The 19,169-nt window shown below is 47.5% G+C and overlaps 1 protein-coding gene across 1 annotated transcript; it reads left to right on the forward strand.

Annotated features, from left to right (window-relative positions):
* The first annotated feature begins 3,052 nt into the window (after positions 1-3,052).
* LOC114685768 (zinc finger and SCAN domain-containing protein 5B-like) lies at positions 3,053-8,201 on the forward strand. The gene is made up of 4 exons (XM_028860391.2): positions 3,053-3,512; positions 4,237-4,413; positions 6,932-7,079; positions 7,524-8,201. The coding sequence occupies exons 1-4, from the start codon at positions 3,153-3,155 to the stop codon at positions 8,192-8,194; spliced, it is 1,356 nt and encodes a 451-aa protein (XP_028716224.1). The 5' UTR covers positions 3,053-3,152; the 3' UTR covers positions 8,195-8,201.
* The last annotated feature ends 10,968 nt before the right edge of the window (positions 8,202-19,169 follow it).

A 19,169-nucleotide genomic window follows, 5' to 3' on the forward strand; every position in this document is an offset into this window, starting at 1 on the left:
AGAGTTCAAGGCCCAATCCAGACAGTGAAACAAGTGTCAAGCCAGCCCGGGCTACACAGCCCAACCCAGTGTCAAAGCAAAAGAGAAAAACAAAACCCCCAAACTATCAGGGAACAAATTTAAATCAATAACGAAAATAGTTCTGTTAACGTTACAACTCCAGACATTTAAAAAAGTATTAGATTTTTAACATTGCTGGGGGGGCGGGTAATGATGTTTGGTCTGGGTTTTTTTGTTGTTGTTTTGTTTCTTGGTTTTTGGGGGGGGGTTGTGACAGGGTTTCTCTGTGTAGTTTTGGCACCTGTCCTGGATCTCACTCTGTAGACCAGACTGGCCTTGAACTCACAGAGATCTGCCTGCCTCTGCCTCCCGAGTGCTGGGATTAAAGGCATGCGCTGCCGCCGCCGCCGCCGGGCTTGTTTGTTTGTTTTTAACTTTATTTCTGCCGTGCTGAGGACATGACCCAAGGTCTCAAAGATACCAGGCAAGCACTCTACCAACTGAAGTACATCTCCAAACTTGCATCTCATTTTGTCTCTGTTCTCTCTGTCTCTGACAGGGACAGGGTCTTCCTATGAAGCCCAAGCTGGCCTAGACCTCAGACCTTTCTGTCTCTGCCTCCAGAGTGCTGGGATTGTAGGCATATACACCATACTGCCCAGCCTGCTATTAACTGTTTTTATTTTTAAATTATCTTTTTAATTATTAAAATAAAGAATTACACCAGGTACTAGGCACACACAGAAAGGCAGATCTCTGTGAGTTCGAGTCCAGCCTGAGCTCCACAGAGAGACCCTGTCTCAAGAACCATTTTCTGTGCTGTGGCCATAGCTCAGCAGTTAAGAACACCCACTGCTCTTCTAGAGAACTCAGATTTCATTTCTAGTGCCCACAGAGACTCACAATTGCCCACATCTCCAAGGCCTGCAAGGCCTTTGCACTAGGCACAAATATGGTCCACAGACAAACAATCACATAAAACATCCAAACACATAAAATTTAAAGTTATTATTTTCTTCTTCTTTTTTTTTCTTTTTTGGCCAAGCATAGTGGTGCACAACTTTAATCCCAGCATTATGGAGTCAGTTGCATACAGATCTCTGAATTCGAGGCCAACCTGATCTTTACAGAGAGCACGCTGGCCTCATCTTTCACAGATTCCAGCCACCACATGTATTTTTCTTGTTCTTTGATTTGCTTTGAGACAGGGTTTTTTGGTGTAGTTGTGGAGGTACTGGAACCTGATCTGTAGACCAGGCTGGCCTCAAACTCGGATTGAAGGTGTGCACCACTAACTCAGCTACAACTATTTTTTCTCTCAACTTTTTGTACCAAATTTTCAAATGACCATTTAAGTTTATTTATTTAATAATTTTGTAAGCGTATTTAGTTTAGCTTCCCTATATATCCTGGCTGATCTGTAAATCAGTGTGTAGACCATGCTAGCTCACAGAGCTCTGCCTGCCTCTGCCTCCCTGGGATTAAATGTGTGGGTCGCCACATCCAGCAGAAATTCTGTGAGTTTGTAAGTGTGTAAGCTGGGAACTGAACTCCTATCTGAAAGAGCAGCCAGGATTCCATACTTGCTAGTCCATGCCTTTGTTTAGATTGTCTGTGGGGTTAGTGGACTATAAGCCACATTTTGGTGTATGTTGAGCTATGTTTTGTGCTACTTCGTTCAAATGTTAAGTAACAAGGAAAAAATAAGGCTTCCTTTTGTGCCATCAAACCCACAGGTCCTCTTATTTTAAAAATGCTTTTTGTTACTAAAAACATTATAGATTAGTGCCCTCAAATACCAAGTGCCTTGTCTTTTCCCCAAAATGACCCAACTCTGCTTCTTCTTGCTTTTTGGTTGGTTGGTTTTTTAGACATTGTCTCACACCTTAGCTCTGGCTGGTCATGGACTGAAGATCTGCCTGCCTCCACCTCCCAGATCCTGGGACTGCAGGTGTGGTGGCTCAAACCTTTAATCCCAGCACTTGGGAGGTGGAGGCAGGCAGAATCTCTAAGTCGGAGCCTCCCTGGTCAACAGAGCAAGTTCCAGGACAGCCAGGTCTACACAGAGACCCTGTCTGGAAAAACAACAACAATAAAAAAGAATACTGTTACTTCTGTGTGCAGATGGCGGAAATGATCTCATCTGTTCTCATTTGGAGATGAGATCAGGAACCATTGATTCTTTAAATACAGTATGTGTAGGAACACGGAGTTGAAAGACTAGGATGAGCTAATTTCTATGTTTGTTTTTGTGTTCTGAAACTGAATTTTGCTCTGAGGCCCAGGCTAGCTTCAAACAACCCTTCTTGTTTAGTGTCTCCAGTGATGGGATTATGGGTTAATCCACACCATATCCATATGCTTTTGTTTTTTAAGACAGGGTTTCAGGGGTTGAGGATTTAGCTCAGTGGTAGAAAGCTTGCGTAGCAAGCAGAAGGACCTGGGTTCAGTCCTCAGCTCCAGAAAAAAATAAAAAGAGTCAGGATCTCTCTGTGTAGACCAGGATGTTCTCAAACTCAGAGATCCTCCTGCCTCTGTCTCTTGAGCATAGGGATTAAAGGTGTGGGCCATGTTCTTGGATTCTGAGAGTGAGTCTCTTGTAGCCCTCATGTCTTTTAGACTGGGTACTTTATACATAATTGAGGGGTGGTTTCAAAATTATGGCAAGCATCAGGCTCCGCCTCTCCCATGGTTGTGACTACAGATGTTCCATCATACACAGCTGGACTAGAGTAATTGATTTTTTTAAATTATCTTGGAGGATGGGGTAAGTGCCAGGTGTCACACATGGAGACCAGATGACAGCTTGTCAGAGCTGGTGCTCTCCTTCCACTGTGTAGGTCCAGGGGATTTAGCCGGCGTCACTGGGCTTGCCTGGAGACACCTGTACCCTGAGCCATCTCATAGATTCATAGAAAGGATTAATTTCTGCTTTACTAAACAATCCCATTGTGTTTCGGGGAGGCTATATTATAAGGAATGATGGCATTTACAAGGCAGCAGAGTTAAACTGATCTGGTTCCTTCTTGCCTACCAGGCTTCTAGACCGAAACCGAGCCCATCCCTGTGGCTAAAGGAGTAGGTCTGTTGAGACCGGAGTCATTTTATAGAACTCCAACTTGTCAGAGACCAAGGGAATATTCCCAGCAGACATGGCTACCAACACGACTCGAGACAGCCTCCCCTCAGAGCAGACACCATCACCTACATCCCAGGACCGGAATTCAGAAAAAGAAGAATATAGTCCTGAGGTCTGGCACTTGAAGTTCAGAGCTTTCAGCCCCTCAGAGCAGTCAGACCCCGTCCAGGATCTGAAGAGGATCTCTGAGCTGTGCTATCAGTGGCTGAGACCAGACCTGAATAGCAAGGAGGAGATCCTGGATCAGCTGGTGTTGGAGCAGTTCATGATCTCCATGCCTCCCGAACTGCAGGCCTTAGTGAAGGAGAGCGGAGTGAAGAGCTGCCAAGAGTTAGAGAAGATGCTGAGGGATGGCGGGAAACCTCAACATTGGGTAAGCAGAGCCTCAGCTGTGGGCTGAGGGAAAGGACAGCCTTGGGGCTGTGGGGACCTGGAGGCAGAACCCACTGAGGGTCCTGCCCTTAGTCAGTGGTTCCTAAGAGGAGAATTTTGCTCTGTGATAAATGGCAATGTCTGGAGACCTTTATGGGCTTGTTTTGTCTTTGTGAATGTGGTCCAGACAATTGGCTTAGAAGCCAAGGAATTGTGCAGATCAGAAACAGTGTAAGCTAACAGGCTCATCTTGAGTCAGAGTGCAGAAGCCTTGTTATTTTGGGTTTTTATTTTTGTTTCCTTTTGTCTATTTTTTTTTTTCCAATATTGGTATCCTGTCCACAACAAGTGTCTGGTGCTCTTGGAGTCCTGTAGAGGGCATCTGATCCCCTAGGAGCTGGAGATGCAGACAGTTCTGAGCCACCACCTTGTGGTGCTGGGGATTGAACCAGAGCCCTCTGGAAAAGCAGTCAGTGCTCTTAATCGCTGAACCATCTTTCCAGCCCCCACCTCACTCCTTGTTTTTCTTTGGCAGAATTTAAAGTAGCCCACACTGGTCCTCAGTTCACTGTGTCCCTGAGTATGACCTTGTGGGCCAATGAATGTCCAGGAAGACAGATTTGCAAATAAGTCAAGCTGGGCTGCTGAATCAGCCCAGGAGCAGTGCTGTGGGAGGTACATCCAGGCTCTTAGCCAGGTCTCATCCTGATCCCTTTCCCCCACAGTCCATAATCCACTCCCAAGGACAGTTATACCTCCTTCAGGATCCCAATGTTGAGAAGGCAGAAGCCAAGGAGGATGAAAACGATGCTGTGGATTTGTCCCAGGAGCCTCTCAACAGAGACAAGCCCAACTCAGTGCTGCAGATCCCGCCAGAGACTGAAGAACCATCCACCAGGCAGGTAAGTGTGTGATAGTATCTCTGGGGGGATTTGGGAGAAGAACTAGAAGACCAGAGTTTGAGAGATCTGGTTAGGGCTGGGGCTTGGCACACAGTGTAGACACGTGACTTGACATTGTTGTGCAGAATGAAGGTCCACCTGCCTGTCTGCATTCAAGCTGAGCACTGAGTATGGAGAAATCCTCTTTGGTGACACTTGGGATCGCTATCAACCTATGAGTATAGCAGACTATCGTTAGGCATGATTACATTGACATTTTCTCCTTCACTCATGTTGGCTGCGGGCTTCATGGGACTGACTAGGCTCTCTGCATATATGTGACAGTTATGTAGCTTGGTTTTCATGTGCAGTGGGAGCAGGGGCTGTCTCTGACTCTTACTGACATTTGGGAAGCTATTCCTCCTACTGGGTTGCCTTGCCAGCCTGAATACATGGGGAGGTGCTTAGTCAAGGTGATATTGCATGCTTTGTCCATATCCATGGGAGGTTTGCCCTCTCTCAATAAAGGGGAGGAGGAGTCGGGGGAGATAGGAGAGGAGGGAGGGAAACTCTTGTGGAGATATAAAATAGATAAGTAAGTAAATAAATAAATACTTTTTAAAAGGAGAGGAGGAAGGAAGGATCAGGTAGGGTGGTGCAGGCCTTTTGTCCTAGCTCTGAGGAGGCAGGATCTGGCAGTATCTCTGAGTTCAAGGCCAGCAAAAGCTACATAGTGAGACCCTCTCTCCAACAATAAATGTGTGAGTCCATGATCAAAATAAAACTGATAAAACAGTGTTACCTGGACTCGAAGCCATTCAGAGGGCTAAGGTATCAGGTGTCAGGCTAGTCTGGGCTACACACCACTTTGATCAGGGACAGCCTGGGCAAATAGGCAAGAATTTAAACTGAAAATATTTTAAAGGGCCAACAAAGAGGGCAGAGGTAGAACACAGGCCTAGAATCCACCAGTGAGGAGAGAGGCTTGTGGCTCAGCCACAGAGTGCTTGTCTACACAAAGCCCTAGAACCATATACATGAGAAGAAACAAAGAAAAAACTGGGTGGGATAACCACGTCTGACTGGGTGTGAGCGAAGGAAGCCACAGTGAGGGGAAGGAAGGGGTCCGTCCTCCTGCAGAGTCTCTCAGGTCCAGAGTGAGGCCAGAAGCAGGCAGGAAAGTTTCTTTTCACTGTCCACTCTTCCCTTTACCTGTCCCAGACCCATAGCACTTCCCCAGTCCCCAAATTTCTTGTCCTATTAAAAATAATACTGCCAGGCCGTGGTGGCACACGCCTTTAATCCCAGCACTCGGGAGGCAGAGGCAGGTGGATCTCTGTGTGTTCAAGGCCAGCCTGGGCTACCAAGTGAGCTCCAGGAAAGGCACAAAGCTACACAGAGAAACCCTGTCTCAAAAAAAAAAAATAATAATAATACCACACCCCACCCCTAAATCCAGTTTGTAAAATCCACGTGGGTTCTGGGTGTGGAGACTCTCACCGAAGTAGGATCCACCTACCCAGGGACCAAAAAAACCACCTCTCCCTCCCCGAAGCCATCCACTGTGCATAGCTCCTTGGTTAGGGTGGGGACCCCTGATTGCCTCTCCCTCCAGGCTGGAATGTGTCTGGCTGGACACTGTGAAGGAGTGTGCAGGCATCTCCAGCTGTGTGAGCTCATGAATGCAGGGGTGTCCTCTCTGAAACACTCTGCCCTGTTCTCGGCCTCCCCAACTCTGCATCTTAGAATCTTAGTAGATCATATTATCTTTAGACGGTGTCTCTCTAAATAGCCCTGGATGACCCGGAACTGTGTAGACCAGGCTGGCCTCCAACTCAGACATCTGCCTCACAAGCCCTGGCATGGAAAATGTTCATGACCACACCGGGCTGCTAAGAGTTTTAAGTGTGCGGTCACTGTCACTTGGAAGTCCACAATATGTAGCAGAGGAGACCCTCCCATCAGAAATAATCATTCAACTCCCATTTATTTTAAAGTTATCCTATTTTATAGGATGGGTATTTTGCTTGTGTGTATCTGACACCTCATGTGTGCCTGGTGCCTGCAGAAGTGAAAAGGCGTCAGACCCCCCCATCATCACCTGAGAAACTGGGGTTACCGATGGATGTGAGCCTCCTTTTGGCTGCTGAGACTCAAACCTGGGATCTCTGCAAAATCAGCTGGTGTTTTTAACCTCTGAGCCATCCCTCCTCTAGCCTCATTATCCCCAAATCTTAATAGCACCAAGGTTGAGAGGCATTTTGCTTGTAGAGTGAGGGTAGAGAAGATCATGCATAGAGAATTAAAATAGCAACCAATATGAGGTGCAGAGATGCGGTGGCTTCATGTTCATGGCAGACTTACAAGTAAGAGGAGAGTATTGGTTTATGTGGGGTATGGGAGTAGGTCATGGAAGTGTGAACATTCCTACAACTGGGGGAGAAATTGAGTGGGCCACAGGAAGTAGAGACAGATGTCTATGCTCTACCTCTCCATTGAACGAACATGCACCCATAATTTTTCTCTGTCCCCTGGCAAGAAAGAGGAAGTTTTGCTGGATACAGTTCCTGAGAGCAAAGAACAGGAGGACCGAAGACCCAAGCAGAGCCTGGGGAATGACTTGGTGCAGGAGAGGGATGAGACCTCTGTGTTGAGCCCTCAGGACCCTGAGCCCACACACGGTTCTGGTGAGTTCCAGGTGGGAACTGACTGGGGACTTACTACTCCTTGCCCAGCACTCCCTTCCTGTGGGAAGAAGCTGATCACTCACTCCCACCCCCTCTGTCACTAGCCTTCCAGAGCATTCTACAGGCTGAGCTCTCAGGCTTGGGATGTTGATGGGATGTCCACAGCCAACATGAGAATTTATCTACAAAAAGTCTAGTATGATCCGGATGATCTTTAACAAGTGTTGTGTGCCTCAGTGAGGAAAGGCACTGATCCTGGAGCTGACTGCTTGTGATCCATCTCAGGACCCTCATGGTGACAGGAGAGAAGCAACCCAAAAGTTGTCCTCTGACCTCCACATTCTTAGGGTGCCACCTCCCTCCATAATCAAGTAAATAAATGCAATCCATTTTTGAGAGGGACTCTCAAGTTTTAAATGTTGTATGTGGACTTCCTTCCATCAGATTCTGTCAGAGGAGAGGATGTGAAGATGCCCCAGGAAGATACAAATACAGATGCTGTCACACGATCCACCCATGTTCTGGAAAGAAGAGATTTAGCTGCACACACAGATCTTCAGAGTCTCTCTAGTTCCAATGGAGACAAGGTTCCCACTTGTCAAGGGGTGGCCTCCTGTGTGGACAGGACAGAAGATGGGCAGCTAGGGCTTGCTACCCTACGACCTGTAGAGCCTGTTGATCATCTCGCTGGCCAGGCTAAGTTTGTGTGCAGTGAATGCAAGAAGAGCTTCCTGTACAGGTCTCAGTTCATCATCCACCAGAGGTCACACACAGGAGAGAGACCCTTTGAGTGCAGCGTGTGCAAAAAGGGGTTTGTGCAATCCTCAGACCTTTGGGTCCACAAGCGTATCCACAGGGGTGAAAAGCCTTACGTGTGCAGCATCTGCAGCAAGAGGTTTACCCACAAGTCCACCCTTCGGGTTCACCTTAGGATCCACACAAAGGAGAAGCCTTATGAGTGTGAGCACTGTGGAAAATGCTTCAACCACAAAGGCAACCTCAGTGTCCATCTGGGAACCCACAGCGACTCAAGACCTCACAGATGTAAGGAGTGTGACAAGGCCTTCAGACAGCAGGGGACTCTGAAACGACACATGAAAATCCATTCAAGATAGGCATCCTTTGCTAGATGTGGAACAAGGATGACTGGACTGCTACTCACATCACCAGTGAGGCTACCTGGAAAACAGGACCCCAAGAAAGACACGGAGAAATGGCTGAGATCTACATGAACAGCCTGGACATGACTGGGAGCAATGAAGGGCAAGGGTCGAGGGAAAGAGAGCGGGAGATCCTAGCTGGATCAAGAAAAGAGAGGGAGAACAAGGAATAGGAGACCATGGTAAATGAAGACCACATGAGAAAAGGAAGAAACAAAGAGCTAAAGAGGCCCACAGAAATCCACAAAGATACCTCCACAAAAGACTGCTGGCAATGGCCGAGAGACAGCCGGGACTGACCTAATCTGGTGATGGGATGGCCAAACACTCTAATAGTTGTGCCAGAAACCCCATCCAAGGACTGAGGAATCTGGATGCAGAGATCCACGGCTAGGCCCCTGGTGGAGCACTGGGAGTCTAATTAGTGAGAAAGAAGAGGGTTTATATGAGCGAGAATTGTTGAAGCCAAGGTTGGATAAAGCACAGGGACAAATAACCAAATGAATGGAAGCACAGGATCTATGACCCAAAGGCTGAGGCGCCCCCAACTGAATCAGGCCCTCTGAATAGGTGAGACAGTCAATTGGCTTGATCTGTTTGGGAGGCATCTAGGCAGTGGTACCAGGTCCTGGGCTCATTGCATGAGTTAGCTGTTTGAAACCTGGACTTATGCAGGGACCCTTGGCTCAATCTGGAGGAGGGGAGTGGACCTGCCTGGACTGAGTCTACCAGGTCAATCTCAGTCCTCGGGGAGACCTTGATCTGGAGGAGGTGGGAATGGGGGGTGGGCTGGGGGGAAGGGGAGGGGGGCAGGAAGGGAAAGAACAAGGGAATCTGTGGCTATTATGTAGAACTGAATAGTATTGTAAAATAAAAAAAAATAAAGAAAAAAAAAAGATAGGCATCCTTGTGAGTCTGTATCCAGATTGAAGTCTTTTCCAAGAGAGACTGTTGCTAGGTTACCCTTGTTACATGGCAACAGCTTCGGAGCACTTAAAGTGATGTCTCATCTTTTGAAGGTCTGAGGACAATTGTGTTTCACTGTGCCCTACTGATGTGTGTGTGTGTTTGAGACAGGATCTCACTATGTGTCACTGGGTGTCCTGGAAACTCACTATGTAGCCCAGGCTAGCTTGAAACACAAGAGACAACTGGGCTATGTAGACCAGATTGGCCATGAACTTGTGACTGGACTCATACCTCTGCAAAGAGTGTTGAGATGCCCCTCCTTGGCAGGTTTTTGTTATATTTGTTTTTACTTGGTGCTGTAATTCTCAAGTTGTCAACATTGCGTCACAAAATGGGAGTGATGTTTTTCTCCTCATAACACTGTAAAATGTGATTTTCCAATGAATTTCTTGGTATCTGTCCAAGGACAAGACTTTTATAGTTGTGTTTATGTCCCCATTATCACTATTATTATTGTTGTTATTCATTTTTATTTTGGTTTTTGGAAACAGGGTTTCTCTCTGTAGTGTTGGTGCCTGTCCTGGATCTTGCTCTGTAGACCAGGCTGGCCTCGAACTCACAGAGTCCTTCCTGGCTCTGCCTCCCGAGTGCTGGGATTAAAGGCTTGAGCCACCACTGACAGACCTTCCTTTTTTTTTTCTTTTTGAGATAGGGTTTTGATATGTAGCATTGACTGACTTGGAACGATACTGCTCAGGATGGTGATGGGCCAGTCTCCTGCCTCTGTCTTCAGAGTTCTGGGATTACTGGCTTGCACATCATATCCACCATGTGGAGCTCAAAAAACTTTTTTTTTTATTAATAAGGGTTTTTATTTTTATTTATTTATTTTTAATTTTTTTGCTTTTGCTTTTTTTTAATTATTATTTTACAACACCATTCAGTTCAACATAATAGCCACAGATTCCCCTGTTCTCCCCCTCTCGCCCCCCCCAGTCCACTCCCCATTCCCACCTCCTCCAGATCAAGGTCTCCCCGAGGACTGGGTCGACCTGGTAGACTCAGTCCAGGCAGGTCCATTCCCCCCCTCCCAGCCGAGCCAAGTGTCCCTGCATAAGTCCCAGGATTCAAACAGCCAACTCAGACATCCACGGCTGGGCCCCTGGTGGCGCACTGGGAGTCTAATTAGTGAGAAAGAAGAGGGTTTATATGAGCGAGAATTGTTGAAGCCAAGGTTGGATAAAGCACAGGACAAATAACCAAATGAATGGAAGCACAGGATCTATGAACCAAAGGCTGAGGGGCCCCCAACTGGATCAGGCCCCCTGAATGCGTGAGACAGTCATTTGGCTTGATCTGTTTGGGAGGCAGCTGTGCATTGGTGCCGGGTCCTGGGCTCAAAAAACTTTTTGAGGCAGAATCTCTCCTTGTTTTCCAGGCTAACCTTGAAATCACTGCCATCCTCCTGCTCGGCATCTGGAGTTGTGGGATTACAGATTTGAGCCAGGGCATCCAGCATAAATTTAAAGTTTTGTCTTTTTATGTTTTAAGTGAGCATCTGTCATTGTTAAGAAAATGCCCAGCAGGTGGAAGCAAAGGCCCTTTTCTGACCTGTGGGGCAGGCTGGTTCAGCTTTGACGAGGTAATGCTGCAACCGTTCCATGATTCAAACAAAGGAATGCTTTTCTTCTTAGTGTCTTTAGATGTCTTGTTTTATGTGCCCTGTGCACTGTGCGTGTGCCTGTGGTGGTCGGAATAAGGCTTCAGCTCTCCTGCAGCTGCTGTCATAGGTAGCTGTGAGCCATCATGTGGGCGCTGGGAATGCAGCCTTGATCCTCTGAGAGAGCTGGAGTGCTCTTAAGCACCTAGCCCACTCTCCAGCCTGAGGGAATGCATTCTAGCTGGTAAAACAATAAGAGCCACATCTATTTGAAGTCACGTAGAGTTTTGTGCATGCAGTGGGAAGCTAAACTTGCCTACCATTCCCATCTCCCCAAATTTGTTTTTTAAAGATTTATTTAAACAACAACAATAAACTAATGTTGCAGGGGCAACGGCAGTGCACACCTTAATCCCGACTCTTGTAGGCAGAGGCAGGTGGATCTCCGAGTTCAAGGCCAGCCTGGTCTACAGAGTGAGTTCCAGGACAGCCAGGGCGACACAGAAAAAGCCTGTTTTGGGAAAAAATAAAGATTTATTTTAAATTAAATATGTGTGTATAGGCCAGAAGAGGATAAAAACCCGTTCCCTGAAACTTGAGTTAGAGGAGGTTGTGAGCTGCCCAGTGTGGGTGCCGGGAGCTGAACTCAGGTTTTCTGCAAGATCACTATACCCTAACCACATCTCCAGGTCCCCAGGTTTTAACTGCATTTATTTCTTTCTCGTCTGGAGGTCGGTGAATATGTGTCCTGATGCCCATGTGATGGTCAGAGGACAACCTGTGGAGGTCAGTTCTCTTTCCACCTTGGCACAGCCTGGGATAGAACTCCGGTCATTGGGCTTGCTGGTGCCTTCGCCTTCCGAATGGTCTCCCTGTCTCAGATTTGCCATCGTTTGTAAATCTCATCGTGAGTTATTTTGTTCTCACGACAATGAAATAGATGAGATTGTTATTAGTAGGTAAGGATCTCTTGCTTGGATCATAGCTTGTCTTTGTTATGCCAGGATTTATTTATTTTTTTTATTTTAATTTTTTTTAATTGTCAGTACTGAAGATCAATCCTGGGGCCTCCAGCGCCTTAGGCAAGTGCTCTGCCACTGAGTCACACCTCCAGCCTCTCACTGGATTCTGAACAAGCATACTCTTGCTGAGTCACATTTTTTTTTTTTTAATTTTGGGGCAGGGTCCTGGAACTCATTATAGTCCAGGCTGGTCTTGAACTTGCGATCTTCATGCCTCAGTCTCCTTAGTAGCCTCAGTCTCCTTAGTACAGACCTGTGACATCGGGCATAGCTGGTTTTTCTTTTTTTTAATTGTTTAAAATTAATTAATTTATTTATTTTTCTATTACCGGCTTGATACAGTATGTATTCTTATCTTTTTTGAGACAGGGTTTCTCTGTGTAGCTTTGCGCCTTTCTTGGAACTCACTTGGTAGCCCAGGCTGGCCTTGAACTCACAGAGATCCGCCTGGCTCTGCCTCCCAAGTGCTGGGATTAAAGGCGTGCGCCACCACCGCCCGGCACGTATTCTTATCTTAATAGTGAGATGTTTCATTGAGGCTTGCTCAGTAATTGAGTAAAACTGAAATGTATTATAAGCCACAGTCGTCCTAGGGACCTCCATGCTATATATATAGCCTCTATAGTTCTATGGGTTGTGGTCTGATTGTTCTTTATTTTATATCTAGAATCCACTTATGAGTGAGTACATACCATGACTGTCTTTCTGGGTTTGGGTTACCTCACTCAGGATGATTTTTTCTAGTTCCATCCATTTGCCTGCAAATTTCATGCTTCCATTGTTTTTCTCTGCATAGCTTGTTTTTCAATATTACATTTTTTTGAGACATGTTCTCATGTAGCCTGGGCTGGCATGAAATCCTCGTCACAGCTGAGGATTGATTTGAACTCCTAACCATTCTGCCCTTTCCTCCCAAGTGCTGCCACGCCTGGCTTATGCATTTTTTAAAAAAATTTTATTTATTTTAAATGTGTATATGTGTGTGGTGGTTGGGGGGTCGGGGGACAGTGGGATGTGTGCATGAGAGTATAGTGGCCCGGAGAGGCCAGAAAAGGATGTTGCATCTCCTGGAGCTGGAATTGCAAGCCACCATTGTGGGTGATGAGGGAATCCAGCTCAGGTGATCTGCAAGTGGAGTACATGCTCTTAAATACCGAGTCATCTCTCCAGCCCCTATTTTTCCTTTAATTTTTATTTATCGTTATGGAGGTTTTACCTGTAGTGCCCTTGGAAGGCCAGAAGAGGGCGTTGGATGCCCTGCAACTGGAGTTACAGATGGTTGTGAGCTGTCTGGTGGGTGCAGAGAATCGAACCCAGGTCCTCTGTAAGGAGAGCCAGTCATCTTCACCACCCTCTCTCCAGCCTTCATTTTTAACAGATATACGTAAACTCTCTTTGTTGGGTACCATATACTACTTCAATGCATGTATACGTTGCCCAGGGTTAAAAGTGTTCTCCTCCAATGCCTGTCATTGCCAGTGGAGACTTTCAAAGCCTTTTCTCCTGCTGTGGGATAGCAGCAACATCAGAGCCTAATTCCCCATCCAACCACGACTTAGTGCCCACTAAAGAATAAGAGCTTCATTTACTAATCTAAGGGATCTCTTTGTAACAAACATATTGATAACTGAATTTTTTTTTCAAAAGCTAGCTAGCTAACCAGATGTATGGTACACCCAGAAATTTCTACAGCACACAATGTCGAGACAAGAGAAAGTCATAGAGAGTAATCTACAGGGAGATCTGTGCTTTCTCATCCGTCTTAGTTTCTGTCATTGAAAACAGGAAAACTATTGGTACTAGAAGTTTTGTGTATCCGTTTATTTGTATGTGCCTATACCTTGTGCACATACACCCATATGGAGGGCAGTGGACAACCCACCGGCATTGGCCTCCCTTACCATCCTTTGGGTCCTGGGGATGGAACTCAGGTTTCATCACGCTTGGGACCAAGTGCCCCATCTACCCACTGAGCCATCTGGGGGAGTCACCACTTGCATTTTAATTACAAAGTTTCTTGAGGAATATTTAGTGAGCAGGAAAAACAAAAACCAGCAATCACAGAACCAACATGTAAAACGGTGTCTCCAAGAATGCCAATTACTGAGCCTAAGTGTGCTCAGGAGCCCGCTGAGAGCACTCGTAGGGGACTGGGGATCAGACTTGTCCTTCGCCGGCGCAGAGGTAGCCACAGAGGATGGAGAAACGTCAGCAGTGGCGCCTGCCATCAGGCCAACAGCAGAAGAAAGAACACAATGTCAAAACATCTCTGGTGCACGCTGGACAGCTGGCTAATTAATCCCCAGCACAGCGCGGCAACACTCACTAGCTATTTCAAAGTTTAGCTCTTGAATTGGTTCAAATTGCTTTATTCCCAAATCCTCCTGCCCAACTCAAGGCTATCTTTCTTCCTCTTTGGTGCTTGTTTTTGTGTATGCCAGCACAGGATGGGTGGAGTAAATTGGCCACGGAGATCCCATGGCGATGAGAGTTGTTGAGAGTCCCCGTGGGAGCCGGGGAGCGCCTAACACCACTTTTAATGAGTCCTGAGAGAGTGAAGTTCAATTCCTGCCAGCTGCCGTTTTAAATTAGCACCAGAAAGTTAACTCCGAGAACCCGGAAAACATCGTTTGTCAATTGCTGGCCCCCGAGGGTGGCCTGCCTTTACTCAGTGCTCATTAATTTAAAGTGATTTTTGCCTGTGTCTGATCTAAAGAGAGTACACATGTGTTCATCAAATACACTTGATAGCACAGAGAAAGGACAATGGAGAATGTTCATATTGTCCCCAATCCCATTTTACTTACAGTTTTTGTTTTGTTTTGTTTTTACCGTGCACTAGAGTCTGCATTCACCACCCTGTCCGTGTGAAAGTCAGAAAAGACCATTTTTCCAGGAGTCAGCTCTCTCTCTCTTCACTGTGTGGGTTCAGAGACTAGAGCTTCGGTTGCCGGTCTTGGCAGCAAATGCCTTTCCCTGCCAAGCCGTCTCACTGGCCTACAGTTGCGCTGCGGTTTGTTTTTAAACCAGGTCTCCTGTAGCTCAGGTTGGCCTCTAGCTGGCTAAGTCACTGAGTCTGGCTTTGAACTCCTGATTCTGCTCCCTCCACCTTCCCAGTGCTGGGCTTACAGGCAGGCTCCACTCTTCCTGACTCCAGTGACAAGTTTAATACTGATGGTGGTTTTTAAAGATTTTTGTGTGGATGCATAATTATCTACATTTGTGTGCATAAAAAATTTAGACACACGTAACAACTGTTCCTTAGGATCCGTGGGGAAGTAGTTCAAACATCTGCTTCTAAAAACCACAATCAATGGATGCTTAAATTCCTTATTTAAAAAAAAAGTGTCCCAATTTGCATATAATCTATGCATAATCTCATATTAAATCACCTCAAGGCCAGGTGGTGGTGGTGCACGCTTTAATCCCATTGCTGGGGAGCGGGGGAGAGGCAGGGGGATCTCTGTGAGTTCAAGGCAAGCCTGGTCTACACAGAGAGTTCTAGGACAGCTAGGGCTACACAGAGAAACTTTGTCTTGACAAACAAACAAACAAAAAACAACCTTATAACAGCTGATGCAACAAAATTCTATGCAACTAACTAGTACACTGTATTGTTGAAGAAGTGATGTGACAAGAAGTCTGCAACATTCAATATGGATGTAACTCTCTTTGTGTGTGTGTGTGTGTGGGTGATCTGCTCCACCTTATTCTTTTGAGGCAGGAGTTCTCCTTCGACACAGTACTAGCTGGCAGCCAGCAAGCGCCAGCTAATGTTCTTTCTCTGTGCATCCCCGACAACGCTGGGGGTTACAGGTGGGTGTGACCATGCCCAGCTTCTTTGGAAGGCTCTGGAGACTTGAACTAAGGTTCTCACATTTGTATGTGCTCTTACCCAATGAGCCACCTCCCAGCCTTGGTGCATTCTTTTTCTTCTTCAAATATTTAACCATCTGAAGTTGGCTGAATCAGAGGATGTGGAGTGCAGACGTGAAGAGCTGTCAAATGTGCATATATTACACACATGATATGAACATTTTATATATATATAAAGTTTACTTTGTAGGCTAGCATACAGAGTAGTGAGTTGTTTTTGTTTGTTTTTTGCTTTTTCAAGACAGACTTTCTCTGTGTAACAGAGCTGTCCTGGATCTCGCTCTGTAGACCAGGCTGGCCTTGAACTCACAGAGATCCTCCTGCCTCTGCCTCCCCGAGTGCTGGGATTAAAGGTGTGCGCCACCACCGGGTGGCCAGGGTAGTGAGTTTTATCATGGCCTCTTCGCATATATGTGTCATTATACTTGGTTCTCCCTTCTGCCGAAGGCTGGGAGCTTAGGAGACAGTGTAGCCTAGGACACTAGTTTGTACTGCGCGCACAGACGCCCCCTTGTGGCGGCTCAGCTCCTTCACTTGCACTTCCTATGCACAAACACGCGCCCCTCCCCCCCCCCACACTAAACAATGCGCCTAGCAGCCTCTTGAGTTCCTCATGCCACTCGCGTGTATCAGGCTACTGTGCTCCCGTCTCTGAATATAAGTTTCCCCGGCCCTAGTAAGAAACAACCAGGAAGTGGGGGTCGCTCTGAATGGACACTGCGCATGCGTCCGTTGTCCTGGGATGCCGGTGCCCCGAGCAAGGCAAGGACAGGGGGTGTAGAGAAGAGTCGGACATCGCTGGGGAGATGGAAGGCGCGAGTTTATGTTGGAGTCTCAGAAGGCGGCAAAGAAACCAAGATTGTGGTGGGAAAGCCCCTAAAGCAGTGGTTCTCAACCCGTGGGCCGTGGCCCCCGGGGGTGAGGGCGGTCACACATCTGATATTTACATTATGATTCATGACAGAAAAATGACAGCTATGAAGTCGCAACGAAAATAATTTCATGGTTGGTGGGGGGGGGGTCACCACAATATGAGGAACTAACTGTATTAAAGGGTCGGGGCGTTAGGAAGGTTGAGAACCGCTGCTTAAAGGGAGATGGAAAGGTGACCTGAGGTGGAGGGCTTGTCAGTGAAGGTGTCAGAGACAAGTGAGGACAAGGAGATACCCCAGTTTAAGGCTCAGGGTAGACCCCTCAGTCAGCAATAGAGGTCCTCTGCTCTCCTGTCCTCTGCTCTCCTCTCCTGTCCTCTGCTCTCCTGTCCTCTGCTCTTCTCTCCTCTTCTCCCCTCCCCTCCGCCCCTCCCCTCCCCTCCTCTGTTCTCACCTCTTTTTTCTTCTTTCTCTTCCCTCCTTTCCCCTCCCCTCCCGTCCCCTGTTTCTTTTCTTCTCTTCTTCTCCCCCCTCTCCCTCTCCACTTCCTTTCTCTCCTCCTTTGGGACAGTTTCATGAACGCCCTGCTGGCTTGGAGAGAGGGTTCCATCAGCCCAGTGTTGAGAGTGCAGAGAGATCAGGTGCGGGAAGGACTAAAGGGAGAGGTGGGGAGGGTCCCCGGGATTGAACAGGGCCGAGGGGAACAGGAGTAGGAGACTGGAGGGGACTTGGGCTGGAAGAATCCCAGGAGCAGACACTGCCTGGGGCTGGGAGAACAAAGCGGGTGGTGGAGACGAACCTGGGGGAGGACACGGAACGCTGGCTCACCAGGATGGGGCTTACAGTGTTCTGTCAGTGCGACACGGATCACTGATAGCAGAACCGAGACGATGAAGGGCTTCCCCACCTCTGACACTGTCCCTCGCCTGACTTAACTGCCAGATCCGGAGACACAGCCCCAGGGAGGCTCTGGAAGTCCTTGGCAGCTGCCCAGAATGCCCTCCTCGTCTGACCCCAGCGCTTGCGTGGCTTGGATCTCTCATCAACTCCACACAAACTTAGCGTCACCTGGGAAGAGGTCCCTCCCTTTGAGAAAACGCCTCCATCAGTAAGCAAGTCTATGGGGGCGGGTTCTTGATTCGTGATTGACGTGAGACGGAGCAGCCCACTGTGGGCGGTGCTCCCCCCAGGCAGATGGTGCTGGGTTGTAAGGGTAAGGAGGTTGAGCAAGCCACGCCACCACGGGGGAGTAAACCAGTAGGCGTGTTTCTTCACGGTCTCTGCTTCAGTTCCCGGCCATAAGTTGCTGCCCCGACTTCCTTTAGACTTTTGATCTTCGACTGGAACCTGAACTCCAAATAAACCCTTTCCTCTTCAAGTTGTTCTTAGTCTGTTTTTATCACGGACTGAAACAGAAAGCAAACTCAGCCAGTCCCATCCCAAGGCAGGAGCAGGGCGAGCACTTGAAGTCAGTCAGCCCTACCTTTTCCATGAATCACATTCGGGACTCTTGGGACGCTCACGCGGCTTTCAGTCAACTACCAAGTTCCTTTTGTGGAGCAGGCGTGTGTTGACATTAGGGATGGTGTGAGAAAAGAGTCCTTGCCTTTGAGGACCTCCCAGGCTGGTGGGGATGACAAACACCCGTGCTGAGGTCTCTTTCCTCTTCTCTTTCGCTCCCTCCCTTCCTCCCCCATGGTTCTCACTACACAGGCCAGATCTGCCTGGAACTTGGGAACTTGTGATCTTCCTGCCTCAGCGCCCCCAGTAATGAACTGGCACACTCAGCTCTGCTGGGGGTTTTCAGAGATGCTCACATCATCTCCCAGTCCATCTGAACTACACGTGTCCATTCTCCACCCAGAGAATGTCCTCATTATTATTTTGCAGCCAGATACGGGGATGTTTGTATGTCATCTCAGAAACTGGGAGGCTGAGGGTCTTAAATTCAAGGTTTGTCTGGGCCACAAGGCGAGAACCTGCCTTAAAAGTATACAAAAAGAGGAGCCCGGGAGAAGGTAAGGCAGATAAAGGCACTTGCTGCTAAGCCTAATACCCTGAGTTGGATCCCTGAAACCCACACGGTAGGAGACAACCAACTTTACCACGTTGTCCGATGACCTCCATCCTCGTGCCCTTGTCTGAATGTGCACACACCCACAGCACCCCTCAAAACAAGCAAGCAAACAAAAAAAAATGTAGAACAGGTATAGCTCAGATGATAGAATGCTTAGTGCTTGCCTGGGCTCGATCCCCGGAACCACATAAACTGGGTGTAGTGGTGACACTTATCATCCCAAACACTGGAGAATCAGGGACAGATGCTTAAGGTCATTTTCAGTGACACGGTGAATCCAGGCTAGGTTGGGCTATGTGATGCCTTGCCTCAAAAAAAAAAAAAAAAAAAAAAAAAAAAAAAAAAAAAAAAAAAATTGTTCTTGGTGTGGTAGCACGGGACTATAATTCCAAAAGTTGGGACACTGAGGCAGGAGGATCACCATGGATTTGAGTCTAGCCCGGAATACAAAATGAGATCCTGTCTCAAGACAACAACAACAAACCCAGTAGGGGCTCGAGAGATGGCTCCGTGG

Source organism: Peromyscus leucopus, chromosome 1, assembly GCF_004664715.2.
Source record: "Peromyscus leucopus breed LL Stock chromosome 1, UCI_PerLeu_2.1, whole genome shotgun sequence".
Classification (NCBI taxonomy): domain Eukaryota; kingdom Metazoa; phylum Chordata; class Mammalia; order Rodentia; family Cricetidae; genus Peromyscus; species Peromyscus leucopus.

What these genes read in the sequence shown, in the direction of transcription:
- LOC114685768 (XM_028860391.2), top strand. Translation starts at nt 3,153, where the DNA reads ATGGCTACCAACACGACTCGAGACAGCCTCCCCTCAGAGCAGACACCA. An exon ending in GCGGGAAACCTCAACATTGG is followed by an intron (nt 3,513 to 4,236) that starts GTAAGCAGAGCC and finishes TTTCCCCCACAG; the next exon opens with TCCATAATCCACTCCCAAGG. An exon ending in TGAGCCCACACACGGTTCTG is followed by an intron (nt 7,080 to 7,523) that starts GTGAGTTCCAGG and finishes TCCTTCCATCAG; the next exon opens with ATTCTGTCAGAGGAGAGGAT.